This window comes from Vulpes lagopus, chromosome 1 (genome assembly GCF_018345385.1).
Source record: "Vulpes lagopus strain Blue_001 chromosome 1, ASM1834538v1, whole genome shotgun sequence".
Lineage (NCBI taxonomy): Eukaryota > Metazoa > Chordata > Mammalia > Carnivora > Canidae > Vulpes > Vulpes lagopus.
The window spans coordinates 7,471,843-7,486,841 of NC_054824.1; the positions used below are offsets into that span (position 1 = coordinate 7,471,843).

Below are 14,999 nucleotides of genomic sequence, written 5' to 3' on the forward strand. Positions count from 1 at the left end.
ATTTAAGGAATTTCCCATTAGGAAAATGTTAATTCTTCCACATAAGGATACATTTTGTGGGAAAACAGAGAACAGGGATTGCCCCCTTTGGAAAAGAATGCAGAGAATAATAAGCTAATTTCTGAGTACCGCACACCTGAATATCATGAAATTGGTAGCAAAGAATCGGGGAAAGATTACAAATATCAGAAAAATTTAAAAACTGTAAAGCACAAACAAAAGGAACAGAGTGATAAAAGTCTAAGCTAAAGTAGAAAGAAGAGCTATAAGAATTTTTAAAAATTATAAAGTACTTTAAAGACAAAGTACTTAAGGGCACATGAAGAACCTTCTATAATAATCATCAGAATCTGAATAATAAACTGAAATAGTCCCCCTCCCAATACACTGTAAAGCATGCAATTTTAATTATGTGATTTTTCTAGCTAATTTCTGCTTCAAAAACAGTAAAGTACTTCTGCTTACAAGGTGGTAGAGACAAGAACTTTTCTGAACCTCTCATATACACGCTGTCATCAAAATTTAAATTAGCAGAAATATGCCTTTGAGATAAATCAAAATTAGCCCTTAGAGCTATTTATTGAAAACCCACTATGTGTCCAATAGTGCTGATATACACTAAATAGCAGTTTACACTTGTAAAGCACTTGTCCCTTTTCAGGTTCTCACAAATGACATTTTAAAACCAACTATTTGTTTTTCAGCATTAACTGCACATGCTGAATACATCTATTGTTATAAATGGCTCCTACTCAGCAGAGTCTTCCTTTTTAAAAGATGAAATATATCCAGTTGTACTTGTGTATATATATTTTACATAGTTACGTATGGAAGTCAATCAACAATGATAAATACAAACAGATTGTCTAACAAATAAAACAACAATTTTTGGGGAACAGAAATGGCACATTTGTCAGGAGATGTCCACAAATAATTAATTACTTTCACACAGTAAAGATATTCTCTTAATACTAGAGTCTCATAAGAGAATTCTCATTACTTTCTAACCATCTGTCATCACTCTTCCCCAAAAAACTAATTAGGGTTTCATCCAATCACACATTATAAATCATGCAAATGTGGATGGCAAAAAACACAGTCTAAAGAAGTTAACATGATAACATTTTGTATTTTAAAAATCACAGACTTCAGAACTAGCCTTTCTTGTTCTAATAATTATCCTGCTTATTTTTCTCATCTTTTCCCGATTATTAGACATTAAACTTAAAAAATTAAATTAAAAAAAAAATTGAGAGAGAGAACCTTACAGATAGTAGAGTTTTCCTGCAGCAGGAAGGTCCCTTTTCCGGTAGTCTATCCCAGAATCCAGTTGGACCGTATTACAGTATTTCTATAATTGAAACACACAAACAAGTGGTGGCTTAGAATTATCTCTGTTACCCTTTTACCTTTTTTAATTTTTGAAAATTTTCTTCAATAAAACAATGAGTTTAGGACAAAACAAGAGAAGTCAAGTAAGAATCGCAGAAGTTGAACATTAAATATATCTCAAGTCCCCAAAACTCAGTTGAAAAAGTTAAGATTTGCAGCATGCCTTTCTGAAACTTAGCTAAAACAATACTAATCAGCAAATTCCCCACATAATTACATTATGTTAAAACAAAAAAAGTAAAGCCTATTTCCAGTTACCAGGAAGTAAGAAGCTATCAGAAAGAATAGCTCATGGGTCTTCAGCATCACAATGGGAGAGCTGGGCCCTGAACAGTAGTATTCACATTTTAAACCAAACGATCTTACTAAAGTAATGCTATATGTATACTTGCCCTTGATTTGTAAATGACAGCCACTGCCCTTTTTCATTATTTAGTTCCCTTTCCAGCCATCAATGTCTTTAGAGTTCTTTCCTGGTGTAGACACCTCCCTTGGCCTGAGTCCTATGCCACTAATGTCCTTCTATTCTCCCAGTTTACTCTTTCTTCTCCATCCCCCCAGGCTGCACATGTGCATGGAAACTCATACACCACATGTACATATACCTCCTCAAACTCCTACTGTAGAGCCTGTGAACTTTTGCTACACCTACTTGGTCAGTTGGCTTTCTTTTTAGGGGAGAGGGGGCATATATATGTTATACATTATATATACATATGTATTCCAGTAGAACAATGGTGAGCAAGGGTTTTCAGAACAATTCAAGAAATATTTACAGGCTGATCTTTTTGTTTTCATCCGAAATGAAAATTGCTTTATGAAAATTCATGAGGAAAAAATTGTATTTTAACAACTTCATTACCTTTATTAGTGAAAAACTGCTTTTTTGGGCCAAGGTAATTGCGGCAAACTGTATTCTCCAAAAATGGCTGCAATAATCTCTCCATGCCAACATGTTGTGATGTTGATATTCCAACCATCAGGAAATGGGGTCTATGCTCTCCCTCCCCTGAATCTTGTGACGATGACAAGATGATGCCCTGCAATAATATCCTATGTGATATCCAAGGCAGCTCCTTACTTACTGGCTGGAACACTTGCTCTGGAACCCTGAAATGCTAGGTAAGCATCAAACTGCCTGGAGAGAGCTTAAAGCAGTCCATACAGAGACTCGGCCTGGAGAAGCCCTGAGATGACATGAAGACAGAAGTGTCTGATTGGTCCCCAGCTGCTCCAGTTGTTGCCACTATGGTAGTAAGAGAGCCAGAATTGCCAGCTGAGGCTTTCTCAAATCCCTGACCCACAGAAACAGGGAGAGATAATGAAGCAATGTTGTTTTAAGCCTCTAATTTTTTCAGTCATTTGTTACACAGCAATAGATAATCAGAACAGTCATATCTGGGCATATTTAGAATGTAGCAACATTCTTCCTCTCTGAAACTGCATCCTGGGTTGAACTGCTACCCAAGAGCTGAGGGCTGTTTATCATCTGTGTTATGGGGAAGAAACTGTACACAGTGGCAGTGAGAATACATTTCCCTTCCTCCCATGCTGCACTGCTAAGTGGCTCAAGAAAGTAAAATAGGATGATCAACCATCTCCCTGGGACTGAGGGGTTTCCCTGAATGCAGGACTTTTGGTGCTAACACCAGGATAGTCCTGAGCAAACTGGGACAGTTGATCACCTTAGGAATAACCCAGAAATCTGGGCTGAAGGCTGGAGTATTTTGATTTATATATTAGCAATTGTGAAGTTAATTAGTATAAAATAATCTCCAAGAAGAAGCTGGTCCTCTGGAGAAGTCTACAAAGCTGAGCTTCTGAACTAAACCTATGATGAATAACTCCTGAACCTAACAAAGTCATGCCACCTTACAGTGCTAGACCTGAGCAGCCAGTTGGCCTCCCCATACAGACATCCCGAGCTCACCATTCCAAATGGCTCAAACCCACTTCCCAGGCTTCGCTCTCAGGACTCGGAGCCTGTAACCCATCTCACCAGAAAGGAATATAGTATGGCTCAAATACATGCATTCCATGCTCCTCTGGCCTCAGATGACCTGCTGTTTTGTTTTGTTTTTGAAAGGGTATAGCCATATATCTCTCTTCCTCTCAATTTTGAGTAATGTACTAAAACTAAGAAAAGAGATACTTCCCCCCTGTTGCCCGGGGTTTTAATTGTGGGGGCTCAGTTACCCAGTACAATGAGGAGATGCCCTTGTTTAGCTAACACTTCATACTCTTATCTCTCTGAGGGAAATATGTCCTGGTATGGTAAAGGTCAGTTTTTCATAAGCTACCTGTACCACAGACAATATAATAAATAGCACAGCAATATATTATTGTAAGCATATTTAGCCAGGCTATTTCCTTTAAACCACAATTTATCTTATATGACCCAATATTCCTAATTTAGCCAAAATTTTTTCTTCTTTATTTTTTGCTATTAAAAAAATAAGACTAATGGAAGTTATACAAGCTTCAATTTCTCTTTTCTGGGTAACTAACTTCTCTCTCATATAAGTGATTAAGCCCTACCAAATGATTGCATTTGTACATTCACTAATCACCACCGAGGAATACCTAATCAGCAGCAAAAGAACTCCAACCAAAGCCCTTAGATTTTAGCTCTTAATTGTCTGAAAAATACTAACACTCCGTTTATGTTTTTAAAGAAAAATAAACCTCAAATTTTTCAGATTTTATTCACTTAAACTAAGTTCTTCAGAACGCTCTGCAGAAGGATGGAAAAGGGTGAAAGCTAAGCTGTTTCCAAGTTGATGAATCTAGTCAAAAGGGCATGATCTAATTTCTTAATTTCTAGGGGTATTTATAAGACCTGTGACCTCTTATCACCATCCAATTGCAATGAATAAAATTAATCAGCTACCAAAATAAATTTATTTTAAAATAGTTTGTATATTTACATATACAAAGGACAAATACAATTACACAATCTAAAAATGCAAGTAGGAAATTTAGGGAGGAAATGGAGGAAGGTGGGCACACCAGTAGGAGCATATGCATGAATGAAAGGCCTTGACTTTGTAGAGAAAAATGTACTACTAAAAGAATAATATTCTAGAAGTTTGCATTTTCCTCAAGATCTATTGTGTGTATTTTTAGCAACTATGAAGAATACCATCAGAAAAATAGCCATCTTACAAAATAACTTTATACAGCTTCTACTCTAGCTTTTCCCTTCCAAGTTGGAACAAAAGAACAATAAATATTGTTGAGAAAATCCTTTAAAACCACAACATACTAACCTTATAAGCAAAGACTGAAATAATAAAATCTGCCTACCTTAGATACTCTTTATTGTAAAAGTAATATTCCTTACTATGGAAAATTTGGAAAAAGAGAAAAATATGTAAATCAAAGTTTTATGTCTTATCTAAATGATTATATTAAATAGGAACTTAAAAGATACACATTATTGAAGTTTTTCTTGACAATACTGATCAATTCTATACATTTTTAATAAGTAAGCATAAAAGTAAAATATGTTTGAGGCTTTTCTAGTTCCAGGAAATAAAATATTTAAATAACCAAAATCTGTCTTTTAACTTAATGCTTCATTTTTTTCAAGATTTATCTATTTGAGAGAGAGAGAGCAGAGCAAGAGAGAGAGAAAGAGCACACGATGTGGGGGAGGGGCAGAGAGAGGGAGAAGCAGGCTCCCCACTAGAGCAGGGAGCCCTACATTGGCCATGACCTAAGCCTAAGGCAGATACTTAACTGACTGAGCCACCCAGGCTCCCCCTAACGTAATGCTTTAAAATAGTATCTTTTTAAGCTAAAAAAGTGATCCATGCTCATTGTAAACAATTCAAATATTAAAAGTATAAAAGTAGAAATGAAAGTCTATCCCCTTCTCAGAAAAAAGTTTGCTTATAGCTTATATCCTTCCATTTTTTTCTACATGTATAGAGATGATGACAGAGAACGGGGTCATATTTACACACACAGTTCTAAGCTTAATTTTCTGAATGTCTTAAAAGTTCTCTGAGAGAAAGAACTAGATTTACATACAAGAAAGCTACACTGCATACAGCCCTGTTTTGTTCGCTAAGAATATAACGCTATCAGTAAATGACAAGTAAGAGTACAAGAAAGATACTGAACCAAAAAAAAAGGAGGCAGGGTTGGGGGTATCTTTTTTTTTCTTGAGGCAAGTATACATTCAGATATATGTGTTGGAGCAGATACACATTCTAAAATACCTGCTTCAATCTCATTTAAAATAATCACATGCTACCATTTTTAAGCTTAAGCAATGATATATAAAAATTCAACACATGATAAATTTGGACATGTTTTTAAGCTTCTTATAGTGTAAGTATAACGTAAGTACAGAAAAGTACACAAGTCATAAATGTCCAACTCAATCAAGAAACAGAACATTACCAGCACCTGTGAAGTCCCCCTACTATCCTGTTCTACCTCTTCAAAGGTAATCAGTACCCTGTCACTAGCAACATAGAATTTTGCCTGTTTGGGAAGCTTTTATAAGTGGAACCATCCAGTATGTATTCTTTTGAGACTGGGCTCATCTATGTTTGTAAGATTCATCCATCCATATGCTGTGTACAGTTATAGTTTGATTGCCATGTCATATCTACTATATGAATAAGCTACAATTTATTGACTCACTCTACTTGATGGATCATCTGGGTTGTTTCTAGTTATTTGCTCTTTCAAATAATGCAGCCATGAACATTTTTGCATGTGAGTTTTGGTGCACACATGCATGTGCTCTTATTGGATGTAAACCTAGAAGAGTAACTGCTTGACCACGAGAATCCGCTCAGTTTTAGTGAACACTGTCAGGGTTCCAAGGTGACTGTACAACCTACACTCTCACTAGTAGTGTATGAGCATAAATATGTGTTTACTACCACTATAATGAAATACAACTGATTTTTGGATACTCAATTACTGACGTAATATTTTTGTATGTTAATTTTTCAGGATGATACTAAAGATGTCCTATATTTTCACAAATATGCTACACTGTTTTATATCACAAAAAAATACACACTTATGGTTTAACAAATCCCCTGAAAATTCAATAGTTACTTTGGACTAACTTAAACACTGAACACTATATGCTGGGTACTTCCCTGTTTCCTAGAAATACAATAATGAATAAGCCTTTGCTCTGACAGCCTGATAGAATTCAGATATTTACCTCAAATTACCATTTTCTTCTTTTCCCAATCACAAACACCGTTTTTTTCAAAGTTGCTAAGTTCTCTGCCAATTAACTAGAAGTGTAATTTTACTTAGCTTCCCCCTCAGTTTTCTCCTTTCTAAAATAAAGGAATTGGGGCAGCCCAGGTGGCTTAGCAGTTTAGCGCCGCCTTCAGCCCAGGGTGTGATCCTGGAGACCTGGGATTGAGTCCCGCATCAGGCTTCAGGCTTCCGGCGTGGAGCCTGCTTCTCCCTCTGCCTTTGTCTCTGCCTCTCTGTTTCTCGAATAAATAAATAAAATCTTAAAAAAAAAAAAATAAAGGAATTGAATTATGATTTCTTTCAGTCTAAAACTCTTTTTTTTTTAAAGATTTTATTTATTGGGGTGCCTGGGTGTCTCAGTTCGTTAAGCGATCCACTCTCGATTTCCATTAGGTCATGATCCCAGGGTAGTGAAATTGAGCCCCGAGTTGGGCTCCAAGCTCAGTGGAGGAGTCTGTTTGAGGATTCTCTCTCTCTCTCTCTCTCTCTCTGCTCCTCTCCCTGCTCAGGAGCTCACTTTATTTGAAAGAGAGCACACAGGCATGCATGTAAGCAGGAAGGGGAACAGAAGGGAGAGAGAAACTCAAGCAGGCTCTGCACCAAGTCAGAGCCCAATGAGGGGCTTGATCTCACGACCCTGAGACCCATGACCTGAGCCAAAACCAAGAGTCCAACACTTAACCAACTGAGCCAACCAAGCACCCTTCAGTCTAAAATTCTCAAACTTCATCTCTAAGTTCTTGTTCAAGTTTCTTTATTCTAAGATAGACCCAAGCCTCAGAGTCTACCCAAGCCACTCAGCCTTCTTTGCTTTCTTGTTCATCTCTTCCAAAATATATTTAAAAAAATTTTTTTCCCTACTGTGCCACTCTACATCCCTGGTTATCCCACTTGTCTCTAGCTTAAAATACTCACACTCTACCACCTTACTAAGTAAGATCTGCATGCCTTCTTTTTATCAAGCAGTTTCAGAATTTCTCATCCTTTCTAAAAGCAGGAAAGCAAGATACTTTAACCATTGCCAAGTGCTATTATGTCTCACTTGTGCTAGTGCATAATAACCTGAACTTACCTCATATAATCCTCACAATAGTCATACACGGAGTAATCTTTTTTTAAATCCCCATTTTATAGTTGAGAAAATTTAAGGAGGAGATTACTTTTTTAAAAAATCACTGCAATGGGCTAAACTATGTTCCCTACAAATTCACATGTTGAAGTCTTAACCCCCAAGATTGCAGAATGTGACTGTATTTGGAGACAGAGGTGATGACATTAAAATGAGGTCTTTGGGGTAAGTCCTAATCCACTATGACTGTTGTCCTCATAAGAGGGGGAAATTAGTACACAGACATAAAAAGAGGACCATGAGGGGCAGCCCCAGTGGCGCAGCAGTTTAGTGCCACCTGCAGCCCAGAGCGTGATCCTGGAGACCCTGGATCGAGTCCCACGTCAGGCTCCCTGTATGGAGCCTGTTTCTCCCTCTGCCTGTGTCTCTGCCTCTCTCTCTCTCTCTCTCTCTCTGTCTCTATGAATGAATAAACCAAAGTCTTTTAAAAAAAAAAAAAAGGAGGACCATGTGAAGGCAGAGGGAAAAGATAGTAATCTGCAAGGCACGGAGAGACCTCAGAAAAAACCCCTGCCAACACCTTGATCTTGGACTTCCAGCCTCCAGAACTGTGAGAAAATATATTTTTGTTGTTTAAGCCACCAGCATGTGGTATTTTGTTATGGGAGCCCAAGCAAACTAATAATATTAATACTCTTGTTCCATTAATAGGCATACAGTAAGACATTTTTTAAAAACAGTAAAAAAGGAAAGAACAATTGCAACATTAAAAAAAAAAAGCCAGGACTGAAGCTAGAAGTTTTATACACTTGCTTATAAGGTGAGCCACTAATCTGCCTCTTTCTGCAGCCACAGTTGGAAGGGAAAATACAGTAATTTCACAATTCATAGACCTCTAGAGAGGCCACATAGTTTGTAGGTGGCTGAGCCATGATTTGCCCAGATTATCCATGCCCCAAATCCACGATCTTCCCACCATGCCACACTGCTTTATTAAATAGCATCCACAGGAGCATTTGTCTTTAGTCTTATACAATTTACATGATTATTTTTTGCTTCCCAATTCCTTCTTTGTCCCAAATCAATTACCTCTGCACAGCCTAACTATGCTAATTGCTCTACTAGAGGTCAATACTGTATGATTCCATTATAATTTCCTTGAAATGTTTAGCCCAAAACTGTGTATGAGATATGTTCATCCTATACTAAATTCCATACTATACTGGATTGTATTATAGTACTCTTCCATTATGTAGGACATTTTCTATGTTTAAAGTATCTGGTCAACTCATAGTCCACTATTTTTGTGACCTTTACCTGATCATCTAAACTGATGTTGCCAGTCTTGGAAGATAAACTCCAAGAGAGCAAGAACTGTCTGCTTAACTCACTACACGGCACCATGTACTCACAGGCCCTACAAAGCAGGATTCGAGTCCTATTATGAGGATGATTTATTTCCTTCTCTCATAGGTGCAAAAAGGGGAACTAAAACTAATCTCAGATGATTACTATCTCCTACAAAATACATATGAAGTTTCTGTTCATATTTTTTATATCTTATAACAAAATTGCCATAAACTTGGTAAGAGAATTTGAGATGTAAACAAATGAGTCCATCTCCATCATCAACATCATTAAATAGCAAAGGTTAAATATAAGGGAGCCAGCAACCATTCCAAACCCCTTAAATATACTCCTCTCACACCCTTTAAGGTTGGTGGTATTATTATTATTTTATTATTATTATTATTATTATTATTATTATTCCCACTTTACAGATAAGGAAACTTAGGCACAAGAGAAGTAACCTTCCATTATCAAAAAGTTCAAAAGTGGGAAAACTATAACAGTACTCCAGCTGGTCTTAAAGGTTAACTTGCTTCAAGTTGATGCACTCCCTTGCCTGCTGACTTGAGGCCCTTGATCTGTAACAGAACTAATTTACTTTCTTTCAGATTGGCAGACCAGTGGCCTTGGGGAATGAAGGACCCAAACATTCCTAGGCCACAGAGGCCAGCAAGTCTGCCTGAAGCTGCCTTGGCTTTCTGATTAGCCCAGAAATCTTTTAATAAAACATGTTTTTCTTTTTAAGGTCACACAATGACTTTGCTGACCTCCCTTTGTGCATCTGTAGATCTTGCCCTCCTTTGCAGACAGAACAGTACTCACAACTGCCCCCAGGTATCAAGGAACCAGACTTTCTTGCACAATCACCCCTGGACACCAAGGAACCATAACTTCCTGCACAACCTCTGAGCACCCAGATAACTCTGTAGCTGGCATCAAGTCTGGACATAATTAAGAAATGTCACAGACCACTCCACTCCCTTAAACCCCTTTAAAAATCTCTGGACCAGGCAGAAATCTCGGAGTTGGCCTTTGGACAAGAGTTTGTGCCTTCTACCCAGGTGGCCAGCCTCCTGAATAAAGCTCATGCTCCTTTCCAGTCAAAACTCACCTCTTGGTATTGGCCTTTTGAGGAATGGGCAGCTGAACCTGGGTTTTGGTAAGAGAACCAGGATTCCAATCCGAGCATTCTGGTTTCAGCATTCATATTCTTAATTAGTTTGCTATATTGTCTCTATACCCAGGAAACATTCAAGCAACCAGGTCTCTTACTTGGATATACAAAGCAATGCAAAATTCACATGAGCTTTTGGAAAGTCCTTGCAGTACTCTGTCAGCTGCCTTCTGCTCATATGCTAACCAAGTAAGGTCCAGTCATGATGGTTATCTTGAGAAGCAGCTGTTTTGCAGTGAACAGATTCATTTACTTATTATAACCATACCCCATACAAAAATGATATGAGGCAACTTTTCAGAAACCCTGTCCAGTTATGTTACATGGCACATAAAAAATTGGAAGCTTTTTTAGAATGACTGGGATAACAGAAACAGATTTGGGTTTCAAGCTTGTAAGTTCTGAGATAAGGATCATGTTTATGTTGTTCATCACTGTATCCCTAGCACCATATTTAGTACATAGTACATAGCACATACTCAGTAAATACAGATCAACTGAACAAATCATTAGCAAACTTATCTATATGCAAAGCTTAGGTGCAAGTCAGTATGTTAGAAACTACAGGAAAAAGCCAATCAGTACAGTCCCTTTCCCAAGGAGCTTTTATGACAAAATGGAAATTGACTTAGCAAGATTCTTGCTAAAACTACTCAGCAAAGACTGGCATGAACATGGTTGGCCAAGCCTGAGGCTGAGTAGAGGAGAGGGCTTCAAGGAGTTTAACTAAAGTAGAGTCAAGCAGAAAGTCTTTGTTAGAAGTCAGATGCGATAGAAAATTCAGCCAAGGAATTCTATTTTCCCCCAAGTAACATGTTCATCCCATTCAATGACAAAGAGATGAAACTGAGAATATATCCACATTCATAATGCAAAAGTCCTGAGCTATGCTGATTAGGCTGCTTATGCCTACCACAACCATTCATATAGCTTGGGAAAAGACACAAGCTAATTCTGAGCTTCCTAAACCAATGCAAATGGCAGGTAGATGGAAATACCCTGTTGGTAGACCAGTGGTTCTCAACAATGGTTGCATGCAAGCATTACCTGGCAATTATTTATCAAGTACCAAGGCCTAGGTCATACTCCCAGATATTTCTGTAGAGGACAGTTTACGTTGGCTGATTTTGTTTATTTTATCTTAAGTTCCTTAGTCATTCTTTTTTTTTTTTAAGGATTTTTATTTATTTATTCATGAGAGATACACAGAGAGAGGCAGAGACATAGGCAGAGGGAGAAGCAAGCTTCCTGCAGGGAGACCAATGTGAGACTTGATCCCAGGACCCCAGGATCATGTCCTGAGCAGAGGGCAGACACTCAATCACTAAGCCACCCATGTGCCCCACACCTTAGGTCATTCTAATAAGCAATCAGTGTTGAGAACCACTGGTTTAACCTAATCTGGCCCCACCTCCAGTTGGTCCCATCCAAATCACATGGCTACTACACAGTAAAAGAGAGGTAGACGGAATTTTGGAGAAAACAACCACAATGTTCATCATAGGTGATAACTAGAGTCATAAGACCACCCAGGGTTGGTGTTTATGGTCCTAGAATCACAGAATCAGATTGGTAGCATTGATTCCTTTCTTGTTTATATTTGGATAAAATGAGATGAAAAAGAAATCACCATTACTTCGCAATGTGGGCAAAGACAAAAAAACATGAGTTATCAAGAACTATGTGAATGAACAAAGGAAATAAATAGAATACTAAGTAAACAAAGGATTGATAAAGCTTAACATAGGTTGGAGAAATATTCTATAATTGGAGTACTTGGATTAGATGAAGAGGATTTGGAATAAATTTCCCTAGGGAAAATAAAAATACGGGAATATACAGAAATGACAGAAGAAGACTTGAGTGACTGGTCCAGGAGATGATTTCAACATCTCAAACTAGAAGACCCTAAGTTTATAGTTAGGTTTTTCAACTTACATCTCATATTGTTCCAACTATTTTCTCTTCACATCTCAGGTTGAATTCATAGGTGTTCAGGATGGTTTGAAAGTTACCTAGGTAAGTTTGGGGGACCAGATGAAACAAGGATGCCTACTCTTCCACCATCTTGCCTCTACCCCTACATCTCATATTGTTAAGAGGCTACATTCTTATCTTTTTGAGCACCACTGTGACTTGGAACATTCCAATGTTCCTGAAACAATGAGTTTCTGTATATGCCACTAAAAATATTTTCTAAAGAAAGAGGCAAAGCACCAGTAGCTGGTGGCATACCTGATCAAACTTAGCAGGTGTAGCACTGAAGCCCAGCACAACAGTTGTAGGATCTCTCTGTCAGTGTTTGGAACTCAGAGATGAAACCATGGCCCTTCAAAAACACACCTCCACTCTCACCATCTATAAAAGGAAAGGTGAAACATCTGACTGTGACTACTGCTACTATGTAACCAGAGGTCTGTTCAAAAGGCCAACAGACTAGCTTTCCTTTCTACATTCTTTATCTTAGACATATTGATTCTAGAAAATGTTTGGGCTCTAGTAAAATATGGTATTTATCATCTGTAGACTATCAAGAAGTAGGAAATTGTCAAGAACAAGAATCTATTACTGCCTCTGTCAACTTGGTCAAGACCTGAGGTGCTGTTAGTATACTGATTTCCCGATAAGACTTCATTTATTTGGTTAATCTAAGATACCAGTTTGTATCTTAAATAGTTATGTGTAAAGATGATGAGCACATCAGAATTGATGAACTTTTGTCCTTATGTTATCAAATTGTTTTGGCATAAGGTGGAAAATAAAACAACCCTAATATTTATATGAAGAGATGTTTCTGTTCATCAGAAAAGTGGTGACCTTTGGGCCATGGGATGCTACATACAGTTTACATGTTTTCTGCTTGTTATACAGAAGATGCTCCACTGCCATATTATATGTTTAATCATATATGTTATGCATAAAATGTTTAATTGTGGTTATCTTTATATTTTATAAAACTGTCACAAGAATAAAAATAACTACAGCCACCATTTATTGAGTACCTAATTTTACAATAACCTTTAAAGATAGGATTATCAGCCTCGATTTACCAATGTAGTACTTAAGATTCAAAAAGAGCAAAAATTCTGCTCTTGACTTGTCTAGAGTTATTTAGCTCTTAGAGGGCAGAGACTGAATTCAGGTCTGCAGACCATGTGCTCCTCACCATTACACATATCTCCTATATTCAGAAAAAGACATAGAACAAAAGTTTAAAAGTTCTACCACCTTTAAATATTTTGGCCATCATGATTTTGTAATAACATGATACTGACTTGATACATCCAAACAACAGTAAAATTCCCACGCATTAATTCCATGGGATTTCTTATCATTTATTGATTTATATCTAATTGTGTTCTAGAAGGATTAATGTGGCTTCTTTAAAAAAATCATCGGGGAATCCCTGGGTGGCTCAGTGGTTTAGTGCCTGCCTTTGGCCCAGGCACAATCCTGGAGTCCCAAGATCAAGTCCCATGTCGGGCTCCCGGCATGGAGCCTGCTTCTCCCTCCTCCTGTGTCTCTGCCTCTCTCTCTCTCTCTCTCTCTCTGTCTATCATAAGTAAGTAAGTAAGTAAATAAATAAATAAATAAATAAATAAATAAATAAATCTTAAAAAATTAAAAACAATAAAAAAATCATCTTACAAAAAAAATCATCCATACTGTTTGTATATTCAAATTCACCATTTAATTTTCAATGTTATCTAATATACAAGTGTAATTTGACAAAACCTAATAAAGCTTTAATTGCACAGAACCTTTGACCTAGAAACTCTATTTCTAGGGAACTTATCCTACAAAAACATTGACTCGGGGATCCCTGGGTGGCGCAGCGGTTTGGCGCTTGTCTTTGGCCCAGGGCGCGATCCTGGAGACCCGGGATCGAATCCCACATCAGGCTCCCGGTGCATGGAGCCTGCTTCTCCCTCTGCCTATGTCTCTGCCTCTCTCTCTCTCTCTCTCTCTCTCTGTGACTATCATAAATAAATAAATAAAAATTAAAAAAAAAAAAACATTGACTCTTGTGACTAAAAATGCATTTGTAAACAGGTTTTTTAAAGCATTATTTGAAACATAGTAAATTGAAGTACACAAAAATTGCAGATTAGTTTAGAAATACTAACACTTTGCATTAGTAGAAATACAAAGCAGACTCTTAAAAGAAAGAGGTGGAGTTATATCTGATATAAAAAAGATCTCCAGGATATCTCCAAAGTATAAAACCCCAAGTCAGATTAAGATGTAACTATTACTCCATTAATTTACAACAAAACTATTTGCTTAGGCATATATAGAGATATGTATGCAAAAAAGTGTACAGAAAACTGCTTGAAAAGATAGATTTTCTTTCAGCTTTACTGAGATATAACTGACATATAATATTTGCAAGGTTAATTTGTACAACTGATAACATATTGCAAAATGATTACCACAGGAGCACTGGTTAAAATCCTATCACCTCACATAATTACCATTTCTTTTTTTTTATGGCAAGAATCTAGCAACTTTCAAGCATATAATACATTATTGTTAACTATATTTACCATGCTGTGCATTAGATCCCAAAAACTTAGTCATCTTACAACTGAAGTTTGTACCCATCTCCCCCTTTCCCCACTCCCCAGCTCTTGGCAACAACCAATCTACTCTGTGACTCTATGAGTTCAGCTTTTTTTAGACTCTACATATAAGTGATATATATATATATATATGGTATTTGTCTTTCTTTGACTTATTTCACTTAGCATAATGCCCTCAAGGTCCATCTATTTT

General features: G+C 37.2%; 1 protein-coding gene across 2 annotated transcripts in view; it reads right to left on the bottom strand.

Annotated features, from left to right (window-relative positions):
- AFG1L (AFG1 like ATPase) overlaps positions 1 to 14,999 on the bottom strand; it is a 205,460-nt gene that overhangs the window by 56,331 nt on the left and 134,130 nt on the right. For both annotated transcript variants that reach the window (XM_041733206.1, XM_041733278.1), the window contains exon 9: positions 1,269 to 1,351. In XM_041733206.1, the coding sequence (XP_041589140.1) occupies positions 1,269 to 1,351 (83 nt within the window). The remainder of the gene's footprint in view (positions 1 to 1,268; positions 1,352 to 14,999) is intronic.